At 41.3% G+C, this 24,326-nt stretch overlaps 2 protein-coding genes across 3 annotated transcripts in view; both read right to left on the bottom strand.

Moving 5' to 3' along the window:
- The window catches only part of LOC148126801 (uncharacterized), a 183,895-nt gene that overhangs the window by 83,804 nt on the left and 75,765 nt on the right, over positions 1-24,326 (bottom strand). The gene's annotated exons all lie outside the window — the stretch shown is intronic.
- LOC113447602 (uncharacterized) lies at positions 1,591-15,176 on the bottom strand. 2 transcript variants are annotated; one of them, XM_026717877.2, is made up of 3 exons: positions 14,986-15,176; positions 12,100-12,221; positions 1,591-5,412 (listed from the first exon to the last, which is right to left on the bottom strand). In XM_026717877.2, the coding sequence occupies exons 2-3, from the start codon at positions 12,185-12,187 to the stop codon at positions 3,905-3,907; spliced, it is 1,596 nt and encodes a 531-aa protein (XP_026573662.2). In that variant the 5' UTR covers positions 12,188-12,221; positions 14,986-15,176; the 3' UTR covers positions 1,591-3,904. The 2 variants fall into 2 exon arrangements, with proteins under 2 accessions (XP_026573662.2, XP_026573663.2); XM_026717878.2 differs by having other exon boundaries at positions 1,591-5,409; positions 14,986-15,175.

The following is a 24,326-nucleotide window of genomic DNA, read 5'->3' as shown; positions in this document are numbered from 1 at the left end:
GGGAATGGACATTTTACAATATCCTTTCCTTGCCACACCTACCATGCCACACCCATCAAACAATGCCACTCCCACCAAGCCACGCCCACAGAACCGGTAGTAAAAAAAATTGAATTTTTGATGCATTCAGCCCACGGGCTGCCAGTTTGACACCCCAGGTATACAAACAAGTTCGACATAGTTTCTCAAGCCAGAAATCCTATCCCATTGACCATAATAACGTCTCATCACAGGTTTAATTTTGATCCAGAAGTTGTGGGTGCTCCAACAATGGAGGTTTTTAAGAAGATATTGAATAACTATTTGTCTGAAATGGTATAGGGTTTCCTACTTGACAGGGGATTGGACTAGAAGACCTCTTCCAACTCTTATTATTCTGAAAAGACACAGGACTACCATGAAAAACTATCATGGCTCAGGGATGGAGACAAATATTGAAAATAAAGTTTAAAAACAGAATACTTAAGAGGGCAGAGTCTGCTCAGGAATTTTTGTTTAGTGTTTTGGATTTGACAGAACAATTGAGAAAAGAGCATTGTGATCATTGAATCAACTGGAGAGTATACCATCTCTGGAGAAGTCATTACAGTATGAAAGTGATGATTACATTTTTTGTAACTTCGATGCCATTTGCTCAGTGATAATGAGGACTGGTATCTTCCAAGTGGACCGCTTATCAGAAAAATGAAGAAGTACTGTTGTTCTAACTTGCCAAAAAACCAAGAGGGAAATTGTAGCATCACCCATACTTCAATTCTGCCCCAACCCTACTCTTCCCTTCACCCTCAGGTATTTTTTTCAGTCAGCTTGGATGGGAATGTAGCTAAGACTCCCAACCTGCCACAAGATCCCTGTTGGATCAGACCATAGTTCCAGCTAGACTAATTCCTTCATTCCCACAATAGATATGCAAAAGCTTCTGGAATGCCTGACATGAGGGGCAAGACAACACTACCTCACACCTGATTCCCTCAGTAATTTTGGGATTCAGCAAAATAAATGAGATAGTTTAGAATTTTCAATCCTCAGTGAAGCGGTCTAGATCAGTTTAAAGCCACCAAACACTACAGACTATAACACCGAATGGCAGCTGGTCTTGATTTTGCAAGCCTTAAAAATCTACAATCCATTGGTTTCACTGGGTAATGGCCACATTGGCTGAATACCACAAAATGTTTTGTTTGAGGAAGCTAAACATCTGAGGAAGGGCACTTCCTTCCCACCCTACCTAATCTTACAAATCTCTTTCCATACCCCCTAATTATTTTTCCTTTTCAACTAAAGTGCCACAAATATTTTAGCTCAGCTGTTTGGGCCTGATGCCTTCCATAAATATCGGGACTACAGATCCCTGAATAGGCCAGGCAACATGCTGGCTGAGATTTCTGGAAGTCAGAATTCCAGAAAGAAAGTCCAATTTAACTCAAGTGAGCATTTTGGAGCTGGCTTCTATATGGTCTCCATGGGTTACATACATATATGTCATAGCCATTCTATTTTAGAATTTCGTCTGAGAACATCCAGCAAGCTTGCTGAAACGATAGAATTAAATCCCACAGCATGGCGCATAGTAGAAAAATCAGACGTACATAAGCTACAATTTTTTTATTTGATTACTCCTAACCATCAACAAAGAAAATCAGAGATTAGAAACTTTTTCATCTCTATTAGTCAGTTGGGGAAAGGGGTCCTAAAACAGAAAAATGCTTGTTTGCTTTAGACAAAAACAAATGGGGGAATAGGACAAAAGCAAAATCAAGAGAAGCATATCATGTCAAACAGGTACCTCAAAAGCAATAAAGCAAAAGAAATTCTGAAGGAAACATGACAGTAAAGCAAAGGAAATTGGTTGGGAAACACAGGCAGATAGGATGAGAAAGAGACAGGGTTACAAGACCTTTTACTAATACATCATCCATCTATAATATTAATCCTCCAATTTGGTGTTTCAAAGAGTGTTGTGGATGTGCAGAATCACAGCATGTTTGCAGTAACTCCACTCTCCCGCCAAGGCCAGGATTCCAGTCCTCTGTGGGCATCTCTTCAGTAAGCATGCCACAGAGTGTGAAGGGCAAGATGGATTCTTCCAGGTGGATTCTTCTGGAACACAAATCTGAGGTAGAATTTGAGGATCGTACAGCAGCTGGAGAAATAATTTACAACCTCAGCAACTGGGAAGACAACCCTCCCTCTATTTTTATCAAACTTTACTGACCATCAGGACTCAAAAGTGGCTTTGCTTGAGGCCTCTCCCATCTATCCCCCACGCTTAGAATTCTCCCTGATGCATAACTTCGCTTTCCATAGCCTCCACCAGCAATCACTTCTTCTCAAGAAAGTTTTCTCAAACTCCAAGCTTCTTCAGGTTTCGCCAGCGCCTTTTTTTCCTCCCCAATTCTAGGGACGTCATGCTCCAGTGATAAATGCTAAATGTTAACCTTGCATGTCCAGGAGGTTCTTCCCTCCCTCTGAGTTTTTATGTCCTTTCGTTATATTTCTAGCCTGCTCTTCTCGAGATTAAATTCATGTTCTGCTTCTTTTTCCCCTTACACTCGCATCAATCCAAAATTTCTGGGTATCCTTGTTCCTTTCCTTTTTATAGCACAAGGAGCTGTTTGTCAACACCTTCTCAATAGGCCCTTCATAAACGCCACTCATAATTCTGACACAAAAATTACGCAGCGGACCCAGGATCAATGCCTGAAACGGTTTCTAATTTTCTTGAAAAACAAAAGGCTGGCCACCTCTGAATTCTTCCATCATCCATAGACCATCCACATATATGTTCCTCATTCCCGTATCTGGATTCTTCTGGAATCTATCTATTGTCTATTCTCCATACATTACTCCTTTGGGCCATCTCAACCCAAATGAACCGACATCCCACTCCGTTCCCTTGGTTAAGCAAAGCCACTTCCCTGCCTAAGAACGAACCACTGTGACCAATCTATCAAGAACACCCAGGTTAAAGCACCAAAACCAAATGTACCTGGTGGACTGGGACTTATTAAACCAACACTCCACATAACTATAGGAGAGTCAAGTGTTTTCTACAGTTAATGCTGGAAAAGAAATCCAAATATTTCTGGGTGCACTAACATCTCTCCAAATTAGTTAAGGAGAAACTAAACAGCTAGGATTCCAAGAACCAAGAAAAAATAGGGAGGGTTTTTATCCATGTAGCCCTCCCCCCCAAACTATGTGTCAAGAATGGAATAGTTTGATATTAAGATAGTCTCTAGATATTCAGGTACTACAGTACCTTCTAATTATGGTATTCACTAAAATACAATTGGCCAGCATAAAGCCTCAGATGTTTAGGTTCTTTAGTCAATAAAGCTTTTTTTCCACATTCAAGAAGCTTACAAATGCTCGTTTTCAGGCCCCCATGCAGATTTCCACAGCATTTACTAAAGTCTCAGTCAGGCATATTAAGGTCTGGAAGTCAGTCTTCAGCATTTGTTAAAGCTTCATTATCCAGAGTTTAAAATAAAAAAAAGGATTGTGAGGGGGGATAATTGGTCTATCCGAGGCAAGGCTACCAATCTACAACATAAAGATGAACAGGAAATAAAGCTTTTCCCCACAACCCTGGGGCACACTGATATGTACAGTATCAACTAAATGTGAAATAAAGTCATCCGCGTGGACTGTAAATCAGGATCCTCATCACCAATGAACATGGTTACTATCGTCTTATTGACCAATCTTCTTTCATATACTAGTGAAAGCCATACCCCTCCACCAAGACTTTTCTGTGAGCTTCCTAAACTGTTCCTAAACTGTTCTTCTCTCCCACCATGTTTATAACATCGGGTCCTGTTGCAAGAGCTGAAGAAGTACTGGAGTCTCCACAACCTCAGAACATCGGCAATGGCCTTCTCTTGCAAGGGGTTCTTGGCTGTTAAATACTGGAGAACCCGTTGCCTTCACATTTCAGTTCAATTAAATGTTCCTGGGAGGACTCCTTCACATGGCACCTTTGATGCTTGAGCAGGTTGGCTCGGCGGGTGAACCCCTTCCCACAGCTGGAGCACCGGAAAGGCTTGGTCCCAAAGTGGGTTCGCTGGTGGATGAGGACTTCCAAGGTGGTGCTGAAGCTGCGCCCACATTCGCTGCACTTGTAGGGCCTCTTGCCTAGGTGACTGAGCTGATGCTTGAAGAGCTGGGAAGTCTGGCTAAAGTGCTCAGGGCAATCGGGGCATTTGTAGGGTTTCTCCCCCGTGTGGATTCGCTGATGCCTTTCCAAGTGGGAGCTCCAGGCAAAGCTTTTTGAGCAATACTGGCACTTGTGGTTCTTCTCCATGGCGTGACCTCGCTGATGAGCTAGGAAAGCAGAGCTATCCCCAAAGCATTTGTCGCAGTCCCCACATTTATAGGGCCGGATATGAGAGTGAGTCTTGTTGTGATGGAGGAGGTGGACCTTCTGGGCGAACTTCTCCCCACAGATGGGGCAGGGGAACGGGCGCTCCCCAGTGTGCACCCGACGGTGGCGCTCAAGATGGGATGCCCACACAAACCCTTTCCCACACTCTTCACAGAGATGGGTGCGTTCACGGTGGTGTCCCCGCTGGTGCCGCATCAGGGTCTGCCGACTCCGGTAGACCTTGCCGCAGTCCTTGCAGCCCAGGTGGGTCTTCTTGTGTTCCTCCAGCTCAGAGATCTGAGCGAAGCTTCTCCAGCAAGCAGGGCAGTTGTAAGGGCGCTCACCCATGTGGTTACGCCGGTGCTTGGCCAAATGGGCACTCTGGCTGTACGACTCTCCACATTCAGGGCACTTGAAAGGCCTCTCTCCGGTATGGACCCGCCGGTGCCTCTCCAGATGGGAAGCCCAGATGAAGCACTTCCCACAGTCCGAGCATTTATGGGGCTTCTCTGCGGTATGGCCCTTCTGATGGTTCTCCAGGGCTGAGCTCTGGGCAAAGCGCTTCCCGCACTCAGAACACTTGAAGGGTTTTTCGATCAGCTGGGCACAGCTGTGCTGCAAGAGATGGAAGTTCTGGCTGTAGGCTTCCCCACAGTTGAGGCATTTGAAGGGCTTCTCTCCCGTATGCATCCGCCGATGGCGCTCTAGGTGGGAGCTCCAGATGAAGCACTTCCCACAGTCGCTACACTGGAACGGTTTCTCCCGGGCGGCGTTGGCTTCGCTCCGCTGACGGCCTCTGCCGGTGGAAGGAAGGGTCCTCGTACAATCTGAGCAACGTCTCTCCAGGCTTTTTTTCAATGCGTGTCCACGCTGGGTGGCTTTGTCCTTCTTCACCACAGGAATGATCTTTGGCTGCTTGGGAGTTTCCCGTCTCGTCAAGGGCTTGACCTTTCTGGGCACGCTTTGAGAAGTACCTGGCCGCAATTCTTCCACATCCTCCTCATCCTCATTGTCATGGTTACTGTTGTTTAGCAATTGATTAGCTGCTAAGACAAAGGCAAAAAAGTTAAACTCCTGGCCAACATCACACCCAGCCCATGTTATACCAACTCTTTTAATTTGGTGTTTTCATCACTGAAATATCCAAATTCCTGGCAAATGTCATAAGTATAACTTCATTTTTTAAAAAGCTGTTTATATATATATTTTATATTGTTTTATAAAGAAACATTAGAAACAAATATATTATTTACTACTTCTGAAAGGAATGCATATAGCTAGAAATTAACAAGTCATAATATTTAAAATAAGACTATAGAAGATGTTTACTCCCCCACCCCCGCAGCAACCATTTGAAATTCAATCAATCAATCAGAATAGAGCTGGAAGGGACCTTGGAGGTCTTCTAGTCCAGCCCCCTGCTCAAGCAGGAGAACCTATATTACAAAAGCAAAATAATTCTATTTTCACTTTTGCTTATCATGTACTAATTTAATAGTGCTTTAGGAGCAGCAACGAAAAAGGAAAAGGGGGCTATATAAATATTTTAAATAAGCAAACTATATAAATTTGGCAAATGAATTCACAGCCTTCCCCAACCTGGTGCTCTTCATATGTGTCAGACCACAATTTCTATCATATACTTACTTAGCACTTTTCCCAAACTAGCAAATGTATTACTGTTGTTATAGCCTAACGCACTAGAGGGCGCTAGAGATTACCATAAAAATGGAGCGCCATTCCAATGTTATGCTGGGCCAACTAGCCTAATCCCTAGTTACAGTAGCTACCAATTAGAGATTACAATTACAGTTATACTTCCACCCACCCTTTTATCCTTTATTTAACAAGAGAACAATTTTCACTGCATAAGGAATGTTTTTCTCCTGGACCCTCTAAGTAAAAGTAACATTTCTACCATCGCCAATCCATTCCCACCAAGCAGCAGATACACCAAACAGACTAAGAATCATGGTTCAAGTTCTTGGGATACTCTAAAGGCTAAAGGAATCAAAAAGGCTTGAAGCCAGGTGGCCAATATGAGGTTTGCAAAGAGAAAAGGAATTGGGAAAAATGCACTGAGAAGGAAATAGGGTTGTGCAAACTCCAAGGAGAAATACTTAAATCAGGAGTGAGCAAATATGGCTCCCTCACAACCTGTGGACGACATGGTGGCTGGCTCAGGAATTCTGGGAGTTGAAGTCCCTAGGTTGTAAAGAGGCCATAATTGTCCCCCACTCCTTGCTTAATATGGAGGGCAAAAACAGAGGGGGGGGGACCCAAATGGGTGATTTAGGATGTCACCAGAAAAAGAAATGGGAATCCTGGAGAAAGAAAGGTAAAAGATACAAGGAAAGGAAGATGGGGCAGGGGGGCACAGGGAAGGTAGTCTAGGGCATCCATTTTGGAACATAAGTGTAGTTAACAATGCAGAACTGGAGTAGCAAGCAGCTAATAGGATGCAGAAAGTCCAGACAGAAAATCATGAAATAGCCTTTTCAAGGAAAAGGAACACCTCAGCTTTCCCACTTGTCGTACTTCTCATCTTTTTTTCCCACTGACCAGGAATACTAACCAGGACCAATAAGTATCCAGAAGAGAGATTCTTGGGCAGCTACTGTTGTTCTCCTGCTCTCTGCCATCAGCTGAGGCTTTATTCTCCTCTCTCCTCCAAGAAGGCAGCCAGGGAAAGACTGAAGGACCTTTAGGCCAGGGAATGGTTATTCGTCTAATGGGTGGAGCCCACCGGATTTTTTTTTAAAAAAAACCTCCCACAGAGGAAATGGGAGGAGTCAAAACTCAGAGAGGGAGGGAGGATATAGGGGTGGGACAGGTTTTCCAAAACTTGTATGGCTTTTCCAAGGGACACCAGAGGGGATCCCAAGCATTTAAACTTTTGATGTCTGGAAAAACAAATCCAGATATGTGCCCATCTAAAGTATAATTCTACGCTGGCTCAGGAATTCTGGGAGTTGAAATCCACAGGACTTGTAATAGCCATAGTTGGTTTAAAGGAAAGCACACCTGACTTTTGAAAAATGAGCCCAGCATTCAACTACAATGAGAAACTTGGTTTCATACAGTGAGACTAGGTTAACACACACACACACACACACACACACACACACACACAGAGTAGGCATATAAATAGGACAAAAAAGCCAGGAATCTTGTCTAAAAGATCCCGCCGGGGGAGGTAGATAAGAAGGAAACCAGTCCTTAAGGGAAACAAAGGGACAAAAATGTCACCTGAATCAAACAAAGAATGTCGGGCTGTTAGTATGTGAATGAGGAGCCATAGTAGCCTATGATGCCTGTGAGTGTGACAATGCCATCATTATCACACTCATTGGCTCCAGTGCAACAAGCTCCATCCAAGACTTTCTCATAAAGAGTTAAATGACTTATCTTTTTTTGTCTAGCTTTCAACACCCAAGGAATAGCTCTACTTCTCAGTGTAAAGCTGAGTAAAGAATGCTTAGGTTAGTAGATAAGTACTCAAAAGAAATTCACTGAGCGGCTTTTAAAAAATTCAGTGATTTGCATATCTCATTTGGGACAAAAATCACTATTAAAGTCTGCATGAAAGCCAGTACACTACAAAAGTTAAAATCCATTCCACTTCCAGCCAGCTTTTAAGTGGAAAGTCTGGTTAACTCACAACAAGCCAATCAGATTTCTGCCTAGTGCATTGTCAGTCTCCAGCTTCTAGATCAATGTTAATTGAGTAAATCATGGGTTTTTTTTCATCATGAATGAATGTGCCATAAAGCTAGTCACCAAGTGGGGTCTGAAAAGTCCTAGGGAAGAAGGTATTCCAGAGGAGTGACCATGACATTAACATGTTTGCCTCAGTGGTGGGATTCAAATTTTTTTACTACCGGTTCTATGGGCGTGGCTTGGTGGACGTGGCTTGGTGGTCGTGGCAGGGGAAGGATACTGCAAAATCCCAATACCTTGCCACCCCCCACTAACCTGCTTTCCAGCTCTGTTCTCCTGTGCAGGGCAACAAAAGAAAACCCAGCCAATCAGCTGGGACTCGGAAAGCAGAGAAGAGATGGGGGCGGGGCCAGTCAGAGGTTGGTTCTCCGAACTACTCAAAATTTTCGCTATTGGTTCTCCAGAACTGGTCAGAACCTGCTGAATACCACCTCTGGTTTGCCTCCCTCCCTCCCTCCCTCTCTACAAAAAAGTGTCTCTTTTCTAGATCTTACTATGTAGGGTTTTTTTTTTAAACAGAACAAGTTATGGGTAACAGTTTTAGATAATGGTTTTCTGTTGTCTTTAACAGAAAGCAAGCTCTTAAATCTGTAAGCCAGCTTTCTGAACCTGCAGCCTCTCATTAGCCATGTTGGCTGTGATAATGAAATTATAGTATAGACTTCTCTGGAGGATACCACGTTGAGAAAAAACTAGTCTCTTGGTCCTTTAGGATAACTTGGCCTAGCTTTTGATTCTTTCATATCAGTGTTCATATTTTCCTCTTTCTAAAAGAAAGTTCTATCCTATTGTGTAAGCTCTGCCTACAAAATGCTAAAGAAATTACATTTGAAAGGCTTTGCATTAAAAAATATTTTTGATTTCTAACATATATATAGTTTCTTTGTCCTCTTGAATTCTTGCTTGAGTAGAAAGGTGGGATATAAATCAAACAATTAAATACAGAAACCAGTGGTATGGGATTTCAATTCCATCTTTGCTTTGGCTGAACATCAATTTCAGTTCCTGTTTGTTTGGAAGTTACTTCCAAGTAAAGAAAGTGGAATTTGAACTGTAAAGGCAGGAAGAAGCTTCACTTGATTACGTGGGTGAGTTGTTCAAATCTGTATGATCTTTAGCATCCAAATTGCATTTATGTAGATCTTGCAATAATTTTTTGTGCAGTCTGAAATTGCAATCCAAAATTTCTGTATTTGCAGATGTGAGACTTGTACAGAACAGGATCAAAAGTCTCCAAGGCTATTATGAGGGAGATTGTGTGATTGGAATCCAGAAAACTGTCTTGATCTCTGTAAAATGAGATGTTAGATGGAATTGAATGAAGGGAACCAAGATCCATTTGGCTTTTGGAACAACTCATCTCAACTCTGGAATAACCAAGCAGGGGATGGGTTAACTCCAAACAATTAAGTTCCTTTACTCAAAAACCTGACAATTGCAGCTACATTAGCTAGAATCTTGCATTTAGAATGTCACAACCATACATGGCCAACATTACCTATTCAAGGAGTACACTTTTTATTTTACTAACTGCAAATTATGCAGAAGAGACAGGATTATGAGGCAGGACCAGAACCTGCTAGTAAGATTCAGGAAAGTTAGTGAACTGCGCAGCTTCATTAGAAAAATGATAGTTCTCTATTCTGTCTTTGCTACCTTCTCATTGAAATGAGCAAAGAGCAGTCAATATGGAGATCCATACATAGACACACATTACTGTCTCTAGCGCCATAGCCTCACACAACTTGCTTGCTATTGCCGAATTCATTTGAAGGCATCATCTATCTCCTCCAGTAGGCATCTAAGAATACCGGTATTCATAGGAATCTGATACAAATTACAGGGACAAAACAGCTCTTGTGAAATCAAGATGTAAATTGTAAGCTTTCCTACTTGCATTCTGACATAATGACAGAAATCCATGGTAGGTATCACAGCAAACAGCAAACATTTCATCACTCCTCACAGCAAACATTTCATCACTCCTCAGCCAGCACAATCACATCTGAAGGACCAACACAGTGAGGAAGATGATCCAAGTAGTGGTTTAGAAGGACTGTTAGATATAAAGAGCTAACAAGCTCCAGTCTGAGTCATGAAAGGTGCAAGGTTTTTTTACTCTTCCTACACTATCCGCAAGTAAATCAAACCAATAGTACAGAGGCAATGTACACATTTTAGACTTGGATTTCTAGCTCAACAAGTCTGAGAACTGTTTGGAGTAAAGCCTGTTCAGCACGTCTCTCCTAAGATGCAATGATGTACCCCCCCCCCCAAAAAAAGTGCCCTGGATTCTGGCCAAAGCCTCAAACAAGACTGAAAATCACTCCAAAACAGAGCTCTCTGATAACTGTCCAATTAAACCTTAGCTGTGCTGATGCTTAAGAAGTCTGATATTGATTCTTTTGGAAAGCATGCGCGCTTGTTTCCCTTCAACCAAATGTCAGCATTCCAAAAAAACTTCCCATTTCAATTCAACACTCGGAGACAAAGTCCATCCAAGTAAGAATTCATTTAAAAAGTCATGTTGGCACATCTGGGAAAACCTGAATCTGAAACTTCTGGCTTTTCCCTTCCCCAAGCGAAAATCAAAGATCCATCCCCTGCACCCATCTGTCCATCACATGGCCCAATCAAACGTCATTCTATCTGAAGCCAAACCTTCACCCGCTCCCGTCCAGGTGCAGGCTAACATGTCCTTGACTTGTAAGAAGAATGTTGCTGAGTCTAATCTATTACTCACTAAGAACTCCCCACTCCCAAATTCCCAGGCACTAACTGTGACAGCCTCGAAGTTTCTAAGAAAATATACGGCTAATAAAAATATGGCTTCCATTGGCTGACACCAGATTCTTTACTCTTCAGGGATCTGGAAATCTACATGTTCCAACCAATCATTATACCTAAAATCACAAATGGTGATCCAGGACACAAACGTTTATCTTTCCCCCTCCTCATAAGTCCATTACGTGGCCAGAGAACAACCCCAATCAATCAAATCATTCCTATTTAGAACACTGAATTGAAGAAAATCAGTGTTCTTCTTAAACTGAGAAAGACACATTCTGGTAGAGAGAAGTTCCCCGAGGATGGGCTCCAGTATGAGTTCGAAAGCTCAGAAGACTAAACCTCTGGTCCCAGTGACTGACCCAGACTGGATCGTGCAACATTATCCCGGGGCATATATATTTGCTTTCATATCTGAGAAAGTTTAAGAAGAACTGCAATACAGCACTTTAATGTATTACTATGATATCCATGGGATCAACCACCACTTTTCCAACTGCAAAAGAGATGGAGATGATCTCTTACATCAGTGATCTCCAACCTTTCCAGCTCAGCAGATTTGGGGGTGGGGGTGGGGAGATAGTTTTGTGCGTACACATGCACTACTTTCACAAGCGCAACTTCATGCACACGCATTCACCCACCACTTCCGCATCCTGGTTCCAAACTGGCAGTGGCCCCCTATCTTACATCACATTCTCAATGCAAAAGCAGTATAGGAAGTCATTCTTCCTTCTGCAGAATCCCGACATCAAATGAAACAACATTCAGCCTGAGGCATTCTTATACATGCAGGAGTCTTGGGAGAATACCCAGGAACAATTGGTATGTTAGAAGCTATGCCATCCTTCAGCACATGTATGAAGGCTTCTAGCAAATCCCAAATGTTTTCTACCCATCCCTTTCATTCTTGTGACACCCTTATGAGTCTAAACTGAGAAATATGCAATAATGCCCAGCTCGCTTTATATTGAGTAGAGTTCTGGAGGTGGGGGGGGAGAGGTGAGAGAGATTGTTTATTTAAACATTTCCTTAGAGAGATGCATACCCCTTTGTCTTAAGAACAGTTCAGAGACTCAGCCCTTTCCTCACATGTCTCATCAGTTAAATGCTACTGATGGCAGATGACAAGAGGCTGTCTTTATTGGACCTAAGAAATCAAATACAACTATGAGCAAACAGAACAGTGACTCCAAAATAGAAGAAAAGGGGAGGGGTATTCTTACCAAGAGACATGAGCGTCTCATAGCTTTCTTGCATAACATCTCGATACAGAGCCTTCTGACGCTGGTCTAGATACACCCATGGCTCCATGATACAAATAGTGTTCTCAGAGGCTTACCAGCACCTGTCAAAAACAAATTAAATGCAATGGATTTCACTGAAGTAGACTTCCCTTACTTGGAGCCCTCCCATTGTACTTTGCAACCCAGCTGCATTTTTTTCCGCATCTTTGAATTGGTCTCCCACACTTGTAGCAATCATTGCATCTGATTTGATCGATGTTAACAAAATATTCCGTAAGCATAAAGCATATTTTATCTGCTTCTAGATTGATTTAAAAATAAACAAATAAACAAGCCAAAGGGGAACAATAATGTACTGCAGTAGCCAGTTAAAACAGCAACAGCTGCCCTACCACAAAGGGATTTTGGGGGCAGGACAGAAGGAGTAATTGCCTCTCCATGCCAATAAAACTTATAACCATAAATACGCAGAGAAAGAGAGCTTCCCCTTACAACCAGAAGAGAATTTCCCATACAAGGCCCCAGGGTAAAAGCCCATTTGAAGTGCTTTTCATGCACCAGACTCTTGCAGGCATCTGGGGACCAGGCCGCTATTCTTGGTTGCCATGGCTTCCAGTTTCAATACAGAAAAGGTTTCACAGGCCTTTAAGGACTTTTACATTATAGGCTTACATTGATTCCATAACTGTGTTTTCCTCTCTCAGAAAGAAACCTTGGACGTTATCCTTCCAAGGACATTTTTTTTTGGGGGGGGGTAGTGTGTGTGTGTGTAAGACTTCAAAGAATCCCCAGCATTTTTGCAAAAGCAGGATCTGCCAGACTTTTCCAAAAGTGGGGGAGCTTCCTCAATCCTTTCAATTCCCCCAAGCAGTTTAGTGGTTAAGGCACTAAGCTACAAAGCAAAAAGTCCATGAGTTCTAGTGGTACCTTAGACACAAACACAGCTGGGTGACCTTGGGCCAGCCCCTCCCTCTCAGCCCTAGGAGGAAGGTGGGAAGGGAGAGCAAACTATTTCTGAAAAAATAAGGCCAAGAAATCAGCAAGGACTGAAGCAAACTCATTCCCCTGGGACTACCGCTAGTGATATCTGCAGATTTTAATTTTTTTTTAACATTCATCACAGCTTTCTTTTTTCCAGCTTGGTTTATTTCATCTCTCGCATCTTAAAAAAATACTTTATTTTTTTTAAAAAATCTACATAACTGTCCAGTAGCAGCACAATCTTCACCTCCTTCTCAGGAAGAAAAAGTGCTCAGCTAACAATAAATGTGAACCTGATGGCTATTTTGAACTATTCTTCTTTCCTTGCAGATTCCTGCAGCCCCCTGCAGCAAAGAGGCTGGCTTTTGAGTCTTTTTAGCAAATAGCCTGTCAGACTGCAGTCAGCAGGTTCCTAATGCCGTGCTCTGAACTTAAATTCTCTCATATCAAAGTTCATTTTCAGCACCGCATCAGATCCTGATCCAGTGCTAAATAATGGGTAAACTTAGCTTGCTCAATGTGACATACTCTGAATCGGGTTGGAAAGAGACAAAATCTACATTCTGAAATTGTATGTCTGAGCTTTTACAATCCTCTTGGTACTGAACCGGTTTGCCTTTGTATCATAAGCTACTGTGAGAAAATCCTAGTTTTGCAAAGGAGCTAAAAATACATTTAAAGAGAAAGAAATTCATTCAGCCCTGGAAGGAAATTTTAAGCCATTCTGTATGATCTTATGCAGATCTGTTCAGAGATTAGTCCTATTGAATCCAGTTTTACTTAACCTCCAGATAAATGCACACAGAAATACAATCTTTTTGCAAGGCTTCTTTTATTATTTAAACACAAAAGAGTTTTTTTTAATGACCACACCTTACTGTGGTCATTTGTCCCAACCACAGCCTTTTAACATAAACTCAGCTTCTTCAACTTTGCAGAGTGATGCTGTCATTTTTATCCCAGATCTGTGCAAGTGTAACTGTACCATTTCATCAACAAATCAAATGTACACAACAATATCGATAATCATTCCAGGTCAGTTTATTGATTTGATAAGCTACCCAGGAGATTTAGGTGGCAAGATGCAATATCTTGACACAGGAGATGGGCATCCCCAGAACCGGCAGGAAAATAACTAGGGAGGAAAATAAATACAATACCTTTACACTTCTCTATATTCAGGATGCTATTACTATAGTTCAAAAAGAGGCCAATGGTGTGGGTTTGTTTTTTTTTAAAAAAATCACATTTAATAACAAAATAACTTCTGCTCCTGATTATACTTTGAAATATGCCACCTGCTCCTGAATCAAGAGGCGACTATAATACCGACGTCCTGAAAATTAATTAGGGATGTATACCACTGCAACATATGACCCCATCCGGGAGCAGCAAATTGGCCCCCGAATCTGATCAGCCTAAGAGGTCTTGAATCCAGGACTTTAAATGGGAGGAGGGGGGCGGCAATCCAATGCAGTTATTGATTCGTTTCTTTAAAAAGGACAGAAAAAGAAATACCCCCTCTAAGTGCAGTTCTTTTTCCCTTACCCACTTCAAGGGCCCATGTCTCTCTCTTTCTCACACACACACACACAAACACACACCCTCAGCCCATCCCCATCCCCCTGCCCCCTGCAGCCCAAGAACGTCCCACAGATAGTCAATAGAGGGCTCTCCTCTTTCCAAATCCCCTCACCACGGCGTTGCTTTTATTTCGATCAATGACTCCCCCACCTACCCATTACATACATACACACACACACACACAAAACCCCGAGGCGAGGGGCATCGGAGCCAACCCCTGCAAAAAAAAAAAGAAAAAAATCCTCCAGGCCCGGATGCCAACGGCCCCACCCCCCTCCTCCAGGATTTGCCTTGAATCACCTGCAATCAGCCTGCGGTGCGGCTCCAGCAAGTTTGCAGGTGGGGCGGGACGGGGGGGGGGGAAGTCCCTCTATTGCGGTGGGTATCGGCGGCGGACGCAGCAGCAACCACTTAAGATTAATCCGGATGTGCAGCGGCGACTGAGTCGCGAAACTCCGCCTCTGTATGTGGGGCTGCCGAGCGGCGGCCACGGCCGAGAAAGGAGCAGCTTCCCCTTCTGAACAGGAAGAGGAGCCCTCTGGCGGGCACAGCCCACATCGGGGACCCCCGAAAGACGAGTCCCCGTCGGGGGTCTGGAAGGGTTAGATGCCCGGACCGGGATTAATTGGGTGGGATTAGGTATACGGCCAGATACCTTCAACCCTCAAATTCTGGATGCGCGCAACTCGCTTGCATCCTCGTCTGATCCTCCTAGTTCGGGCGGGTGACACTTTCCAGCCTAAAATGTGGTGGCTTTGGGGACCAGCGGGCTCTGCCAGTACAGCCTTTGTGAATCAGCATCCTTTCTTGGCAGTAAATGAAACTGATGTCAGCAGAATTGCTCTTCAGGCATACTGTACAGGCTGGGTCACAATTCTTACAACAATGGACTGACTTCCAGTGTCTCCATTGTAACGACACTGCCGAAAAGGCATTAAGGATTAACCTAATCCTGCGTAGGTTTTTCTCCGGTAATATTGTACTGCTAACTAGAGCATACAAAACATTTTGTATGCTCTAGTTAGACCAATTCTCGAACACAGCTCATCTGTCTGGAACCTGCACAGCATATTGGACATTAATACAATTGAGAGAGTCCAGAGATATTTTACAATATGAGTCCTCCACTCCTCTACTTGCAACAGAATACCTTATGCCACCAGACTTGAAATTTTAGGCTTAGACAACTTAGAACTATGCCACCTTCAGTCTGACCTAAGCGTAGTACATAAAATTATCCATTGCAATGTCCTACCCATCAATGACTACTTCAGCTTCAACCACAACAATATGCACGCATACAATAGATACAAACTCAAGGTAAACCGCACCAAACTCGATTGCAGGAAATACAACTTCAGCAACAGAATAGTCAATGCCTGGAATGCACTGACTGACTGGTTTCTTCCCAAAGCCCCTAAAACCTTAACCTCAGACTGTCTACTGTTGACCTCACCCCATTCCTAAGATGTCTGTAAGGGGCATGCATAAGTGCACCAGCGTGCCTACCATCCCTGTCCAAATCTTCCCTTTTATTCATATCCATTTCATGTATTAATAATCATGTTTATTCTTATATCTGTTATCTAACACATGCTTAACAAATAAACCAAATAAATAAAAATTGTGCTAGACTGCACTGCTAGGCTGGGACTACAGAGCCACCTCTGTGTCCACAGATGAACTGCACAACAGTGTGTCTTCTTTGAATCCAAAGGACTGTCAAGTATACATAAAGAAGATCAGCAGGTGCAAATATATGTACATTTTATCTCATGTATGCGGGTTTCCAAACACATAAAAACTCAGGGGGGCACACAGTAGCGTCAGCCTCATACCCCATGGACACCATGCCCACTCAAAGGATAAGGTATGTAGAGGTGCCCTTCTTTGGATATACTTGAGTGCAAGAACCAGAGGATCTCCATAGGGAAGAGGTAGAACTCCAAGATGGTGATCACAATGATGCATTCAAGGCCTTGCCCTTTTTAAAAAATGCATTGCCATCATATTTTTTTTTGACACAGACACCTTTTGAAAGATTTATGTAGAATGAGGATCCTTATACAGATAGTCTTCAATTTACGACTGGTTGCTTAGTGACTGTTTCAAATTATGACCCACCTGGAAAAGAAGACTTACAACCAGGATTTGATGTTCTGGTAGCCAGGCCCCCTCTGTAGTCACATGACCATGGTTTGGGTGCATGGCTGCATTTATGACCATGTTTAACAATGGCTTTACATTTTCAGTTTTGGCAAAACCACACTCATAGCAAACCATTGGTTTGTTTAATGACTGCCACCACCACTTTACGAATGCCATTTGCCACAAAAAAGGGGTCCATTATGGTCATATGTTCACACTACCTAAGTAGAATTCCAGATTGTATAGAGTGGTAGTTCTTAAACTGGGGTATTTATCATGGGAGTACTGACTCAAAAAGCAGACCCTATACCTGCAGAAAAATATGGAGGAGGAGGAGGAGGAGGAGGAGGAGGAGGAGGAGGAGGAGGAATCATCCCGAGAGAAATGGAGCAACTTATAATTACTGGTTTATGAATTGAGGATGTATATCAACCGCATCTGGACATTTTTGTAGTGGTAATGACATTACTTAAAGATTGGAGAAAGGGATAATCTGAACAAACAGCTTAGGAAATACTGAAAAGAGAGAGATAGGTTTTTTTATTCCCCACTTCCACTTTTAAACTTTGCTCATTTAGAGGGCTGTGGAGCTTTGCTTCCAGTAAGAATATTGCTACTCACTCTGAAGCATTTTATTGCAAAAAGTGAGTTTTATTTTCCTGCAAATCACAGTATTCCATCAAAAACCTGACTGGCCAAATACTCTGAGTAAATACAACTGAGTAAAGAAAAAATGGAGACAATTTAGTTCAACGTGCTTTTGGTAAACAGGAATTGCATACTTTGAGATTGAAGTCATCTTAAAACAGGATTATATTCAAGTCAATTTATCGATGAAAAATATTTCAGAATAAGGACAGGTGGGAGGAAACTATCACTAATGAACTAACCAATCAACTAACTAACTACCTAACTAAATGTGGGCTATAACTAACTAACTTGCACTGTCAGCTCATAAAGAAACTTGGTGCCTTAACATGCTGGAATTCAGGGCCCAGTATCTACATGAAATTGAACAAAATATGGAGGGGGGAAAAACTCAGCATTAATCCCTCACTTGTAATTTCTGTTTGGCACCTGCTCTAATTTTCACAACTCACCTTTTTTAAAATAACCAACTGCATTTTATTACAAAATCTATAAAGTGCGCAAACCTGCATCAGAAAGATAAGTGGTACTTTTTATAATGGCTAGCAACAATGTCATTTCTTCATGCATACTCTACAGGCTTGCTTGAATGTGCAAAAGAGTTGACAGCTTCCTACACCCTCTTTACAATTATTAGCGGTTCAAACACAGTGGAGGTACTGCTGCACCTTGCTATTCACCCCAGACCTCACTGTGATTTTTCAGAACTTGTAGCAAGGTGCTCGTTTCTGCCAAAACAATGGAGCTGGAGTAGTAGTAGCCAAGAGGAAGAAGAGGCTTGAAAAGGAGAAAGAAAAGCTAGATCAGAAATGGGGCTCCATGTAACTGAATGCGGTTAAGAAAAGAACATTTGCAAAGACCCCGAACCGGACACCTGAATTGATGATGCTTCTATCTCTAGCACAATCTGCAATCAGTACCAAAAAAAAAAAAGTATCCTGCCCCCTCCAACCCCTTCTGGAATAAGTGAAGATTTTGAAACCAAATCCTTGTACTACTGACTTCCGCCTTTTCAAAAAAATATACAAGAGTCTGTTTCACCATGTTCTGTGCAGTGTACAGTTTCCTGACTGTAAATGTTTCACATGAAGACAATGAGATGTTCTGCAATTTCCATTTTTCTAAGGAGATTCCACAGCTTAACATGGTCGACCCCATTTCGAAGGCCTTTCTATAATCAAGGAAGCATGCACTGACTTGTCTTTCCCAATTTTCCAGCATGCATCAGCAATGTCTTTTGTTTCTCTGCATTTCCTTTATTTTATTTTGTTGTTTTTAAAATGACAGAGAAACAGAAAAATGTTAAAAAAAAACCCAAAATAAAAATATACATTGTCAAAGAAAAAAACCCACATAAAATGTCTTAAGGGGAAAATACAACAAAAATAGCTATAACATAAAATTTAGCTATATAGGTATAATTATCTAATGCAATTATTCAAGTACATGTATTTTTCTAATACATTCATATAACTATCTCAGTTTTGTGTTGGATGTTCATAAACATTATATTGGATAGTGTTGGATTTTCATAGGCATTATGAAATAGGCTCTTCTAAAGAAAATACTTTTAAAAGTAGACCAACTTTCTCCTCATTCCCAATCTTTATATACAACAATATGTTTTAATTTAGAGGTTAACAGGCAATACACTATAGTAGTTGGTTTACATAGCATGCAAAACCACAAGCCCAGCTGACAAAACTGAACTGCTGTTTTTATGATTGCAGTCTCCAGCTAAACCATATTGTGGTTTAATGGGATTGGTCCAGTTTGCACAACATTCCAAAACAAAGTCAGGGTTCCCACCCCAAACCACAAACAGCCCAGCTCATTTTAATCTGAATGTTAAATTGAATGTTAAATTGAATGTTAACAAGATTGCATAATTAATAAGGCCCAAATGTTCAGACTTGTAAAACTTCAATCACAACTAAGGGCACTGTGCCTACATATGTTTGATCATGGAGTCCTTTCTGGAAAATGAAAGAAGTATGCTGAAGAAAAAAATATTAGGATGGGAATGAATGGGAAAAACAAAGTAAAAAAAAAAACCAATTCTCCATATTTACCTATGTTAAATTGGTTTTCTTACAGTTTAGTTTCTTTTCTACTTGAATAGTTCAGCAAATGGTGGCTTCCATGCTGACCCCAAGAGACAGAAAATGTAAATCAGATAGAATAATAGTGATGAAGTGATCCATAAAATTTAAAGAACTGTAAAAGTATATTTAATTTAAAAACAGCAACATTACATTGGGTTTCCTTTTGGTTATCATTGACAAGATAATCATTTGCTTGAGATATTCTTGGAAAAGATTCTTAATTCTGAGATTTTTATCAGTGGTCTTAAGCTTTCACTGAAATGGCCATGCCTTAGTAAGTTATTCATATATCCATCCAAAGCAAATTTATATATATTTATATATATCCATCTTGGCAAATTTAAGACTTGTGGAAATCCACTCCCAGAATTCCTGAGCTAACGTGACTGGAGGAGGAATTCTGGGAATTGAAGTCCACACGCCTTAAAGCTGTCAAGTTTGAAGACCCCTGATCCAAAGCATCGGAACTAGTTCTTTGAATTGGGGATGAATGTGGGATCTTCTACTTGCAAATCATGTAATGTGTTGCCAGTATTTCTTCATTTTTTGCTCTCTGGACACTTTCTAAAAATACTAAATAGGGCACATTTTAAAAATATTTTTGCAAGTATCTTCAAGATTTGGGAAATAACTTTGATTTCACAGACCTGAAGATGTCTTGTGGGACCTCCAAGGACCACACTTTTAGAAACAGTGATATACACTTCATGAGATCGCCCCCATGAAAAAGATGAACATAGAATGTAATGCTTATTTGAAAAGAGAATGACATGAATGGGCTACATCTCTATTGTAATAAGTTTGCATCTTGTTTCTTTCAAAGTAACAGATTATCAAGAATCTGCCACCAGATTTTGCCCCAAAAGAGAGAAAGGCTATAGCCAAATCATTTCAAGTAGGTAAAAGACCTGAAATATGTCTACTGAGATTAAGACAAACTCATCGCTTGTGATATACAATAGAAATAAGGTTCAGATAATATATTTATAAATATATAAATGCAAACATTTAGTAAAACCTATACATGTACCTAATGTGCCTTTGGGAAGAAGCAATGTGATTAAAGCACAGGAAAGAAATAGTATCCAGATATATCCAATTTATAAACAGTTTCTTGCACAACTTGGGACAGCCAAGAGCAATAGAGGCATAATAGTTTGTCTCACACAAATTCATTCCCTCCAGATGTGTTGGAAAGCCCATTCTTATCCTCCACTCGTCTCGCACATCTATTAGGAATTATTGTAATCCCGCGCATCTGGAAGGCCTATGCTGGAAAGGGCGGTAATTTAGCATCAGAACCTAAACCTTAACGACACCGTCCTCCTCTTTTCCTACAGTACAGGTTATTATAATCATATGCTTGGAGAACTTGCACCCGTAGAACGGAGATTACAATTCTCGCTGCGGATGCCTCGAAAAATTGTCGAGGGTGAGACCAACAGTGTTTGGATTCCTAGAAGAGCCCGGAAATCGAAAGAAAGATGACTGTCTTCCTGTCCTTGCCTTTTTGCTTTCCCCCGCTCTCGATTTCGCTAAAAGACTCAGCTGCCTTACAATGGGGGTGGGTGAGGAAGGGGTGTGATTTCATAGGTTGGTTTGTTCACGTCCGAATGAATCGGAGGAAGGCAAAGGCTTCTGGAGCGGCAGCCCTCCACAGCTTCGCTCTGCTTCGGAGCCAGGATTGGCTCAGCTCCTTCATGCAAGTCCCAGTCTTGGCTGCGGTTCAGAAAAGGACACAGGAAGAAAATAAATATATAAACACCCTTTGTCTAAAATGATAGAGGGTTTCCCAGCTTGAGCAGGGAATTAGACTAGAAGACCGCCAAGGTCCCTTTCAACTCGGTTATTCTGTTAAAAAAAAAAAAAACTACACCCCCTCCCTGCAAATCACCTCAAGGGGCTTTTATACTGCAAACTCAAATTTAACGCTCCCCGCCAATGCACTGCAATCTTGCAGTACAGTATTATACAAATGTATGCAGTAACTCTGGTCAATTCGAATAAGTAGCAGAGCACTTCACCGTCTGCTGTCCGAATAGAAGCCACCAGAAAACAAGCTCCGGGTTTACTGTGTGCAGAAAAGAGTCATCCTGTAGGGAGATGAGTGGCATAAAAATTTAATAAAAAGTATAAATAATAAGCAAATGAGGGGCCCATATCACAAGATGGCTGTAAGCCAAATTGAGCTGTTTTGAACTATCCAGCTGTGCTGTGCTGAACCCCTTGTTTAACCTGTCCATTATGGTGGAATGCAAGCCCCTATTCAGAAGCTCTGCTCAGGAGTTAATCAGCTTTCTTCATCTTGGTGGCTTCCACGTGAGTTGATATTAGAACATCCAGAATTCCCTGCCAGCATAGCCATGGCGGAACTTTTTAAAGACCCCTTAGAGCCCCAGGACATAATTTTCATCTGAGTGACCTCCCCTTTGTTCTGATTTGTACCCTCTTGTCAACATAAACATCCTTTGGTTTTTGTGTATTAAAACCAATCACCCAGTAAATAGGAATGTGGGGGTAGATATCAAAATACTGAAAAAAAGTTTGGGATTATATTCGATATTCTCATTTGAAGAATTTGGTTGTCCAGTAAATTTCATGTCTGGACAGAGATTTAAAGCTATTCATTTATGTTCTTTTTGAGATGTTGAACTTGCCAATAGTGTTTAGGTATTGATGCTGATTTAGGAATGACTGGTTATTTGTATCTCTATCCCTGTGCTGTTGTGGTAATAGATATTTTGAACAGAGAGTTCACATATCTACCCTCAAACATGGCTATTTTTGTATGGTGCCTGCTTTTTGTGCTAATTAAGAACTGGATTTTGCTGGCAGCTGCAAGAAAACAGATGGGAATAAAAATACAAGAGCCAACAGAGCTCATCACAAATTAGATATTGGAAAAGGTTACAAGGGACCACCCTGTTGTTCCAACTGAGATAACTCAAGAGAGTTAGGCAGAGACTAGAAGTGACCACTGCAACAAACCCCTGGTGTCACTGTCCAAAAGAGACTAGGCAAAGAGTTTGTGAACAATTACAGCACAGCAGCCAAGATTTTATAAAACTGTGAAGTCTTGAAAGACTTCCACTGCTTCCCTTCACACTGGGAAAGACTAGAAACAGCACTTTAGTCGGCATTCCTCACACAAAAGCTTCCCTCCCTATGAATAAAGTGTCCCCTCCTTCACTTTGTCATAAATAGTCAGGGAAGGGGAAGAAGAGTCGCAATGGACAATGGTAATTCCTTAGGACCAATTCTGCAATCCCTTCTGAGTAGATATGCATAGGATGGTGCTGTAACAAGCTACTCCAAGAATTTGTGACATCCAAACTTAAAGTCAGCTTCTGATACTTTAAAAATCTCTGGTTAAGCCAGTGTGGAAGTTGCTCTTGAGCAGCATTTATGGGTAGGTTTTAGATGCACATATGTGCAACCACTTCACAAATGCTTAGAGAGCAGAACATGGCAGAAATAACAAAAACCTCTGCAAAGCAGTTCCTATAAATCTTAAGCTTGCAATACTCTGTTTAAATAAAAATTATTCTCTAAAATGAAAATGGATTCTCCCATACACACATACAAATCATAAGCAGGATGCGTGTTGCCTTTTGCTTCCCTGCCCCTTCCCTAACCCAAGAACAGAAGCAGGCTTCATTTTCATAATAAAAGACACATTTAGAACAGTTTAACCTTTTCCCATCAAGCCTGCCCTATCCAACCAGACTGCCTGGGGAGCTGCAGTAATTATAACCTTCAACTGTAATAATTGCTGCAGTAATTATAATCTTCAATTTATTGTACTTTTCATCTCTTCAATGGGAAATATTTATTTACCGCTGCCCAGATATGTAGCCCTAACCCGAATATCTGAAAGATTAATGGCTCAAGAAATGGCATCAAGTAATTAAGACTCTCTTGCTAATCCAGATTTTGCCTTACAAGGAAACTGCTCAAGTTTGGGAGCATTGCCTGATAGAAAGGGAGACAAAAAAGAATGAAGATTCTTATTTTTCCTGACTGATAAATTGAGGGACCTAGTGTTTTATGTTATCCATTAATCCATTTTATTTGTTAACACTTATAAAACAAATAACATAAATTCATAGTACATAAAGTAGAGAAGAAAACAGTAAGTGGAGATAAACAGATAATAAACAGTTTATTTGCTATATATCAAGAATAACAAATAGGTCATTATAGTAGGTTAATGCCCAGATTTAATTGCATAAATTATCCATTAATCTGGAAATCATTTGCAAAGAATATTAAAGCACAAAAGGAAAAAAATTGGAAATTACTGGAAGCTGCTTTACTACACAGGAACCCTTCCAAATATTTATTATGCAGGAAAATTGGGAGGGATGTTATTTTGCCCAAGACTCTTATTAATGATGAGCATCTTTATGTAACCCATTGCAAGTCTTAAAATTATGAAGTCTCTCTACTGATTTTCCCTACTACAGCATGCAAAACTTTCAAAAGCCTGTATAATTTCTAATTTATTTTGGAACGGTGGAAATTCCAGACAGTCTATTGTTTCACTGTGTAATGATGAATTAAGCTTTTCTCTCACTCCTCAAGTGAAGACGGGAGACCTTGAAAGTTGACAAGGTCAAACTTTGTTATCCCTGAGGAGAGATAACCTGAGAATCCTTACAACGGGGAAATCATTTGCTTCCTTTCTTTAAACCCGGTCTACCGCGTTTTTCTAATGGTTGGATTCATACGCTGCGCTAA

This window comes from Pseudonaja textilis, chromosome 2, assembly GCF_049901715.1.
Source record: "Pseudonaja textilis isolate UNSWEBS1 chromosome 2, rPseTex1.2, whole genome shotgun sequence".
Classification (NCBI taxonomy): Eukaryota; Metazoa; Chordata; class Lepidosauria; order Squamata; family Elapidae; genus Pseudonaja; species Pseudonaja textilis.
Note: the sequence above shows the minus strand (reverse complement) of the source record. Positions and strands in the feature narration are given on the sequence as shown.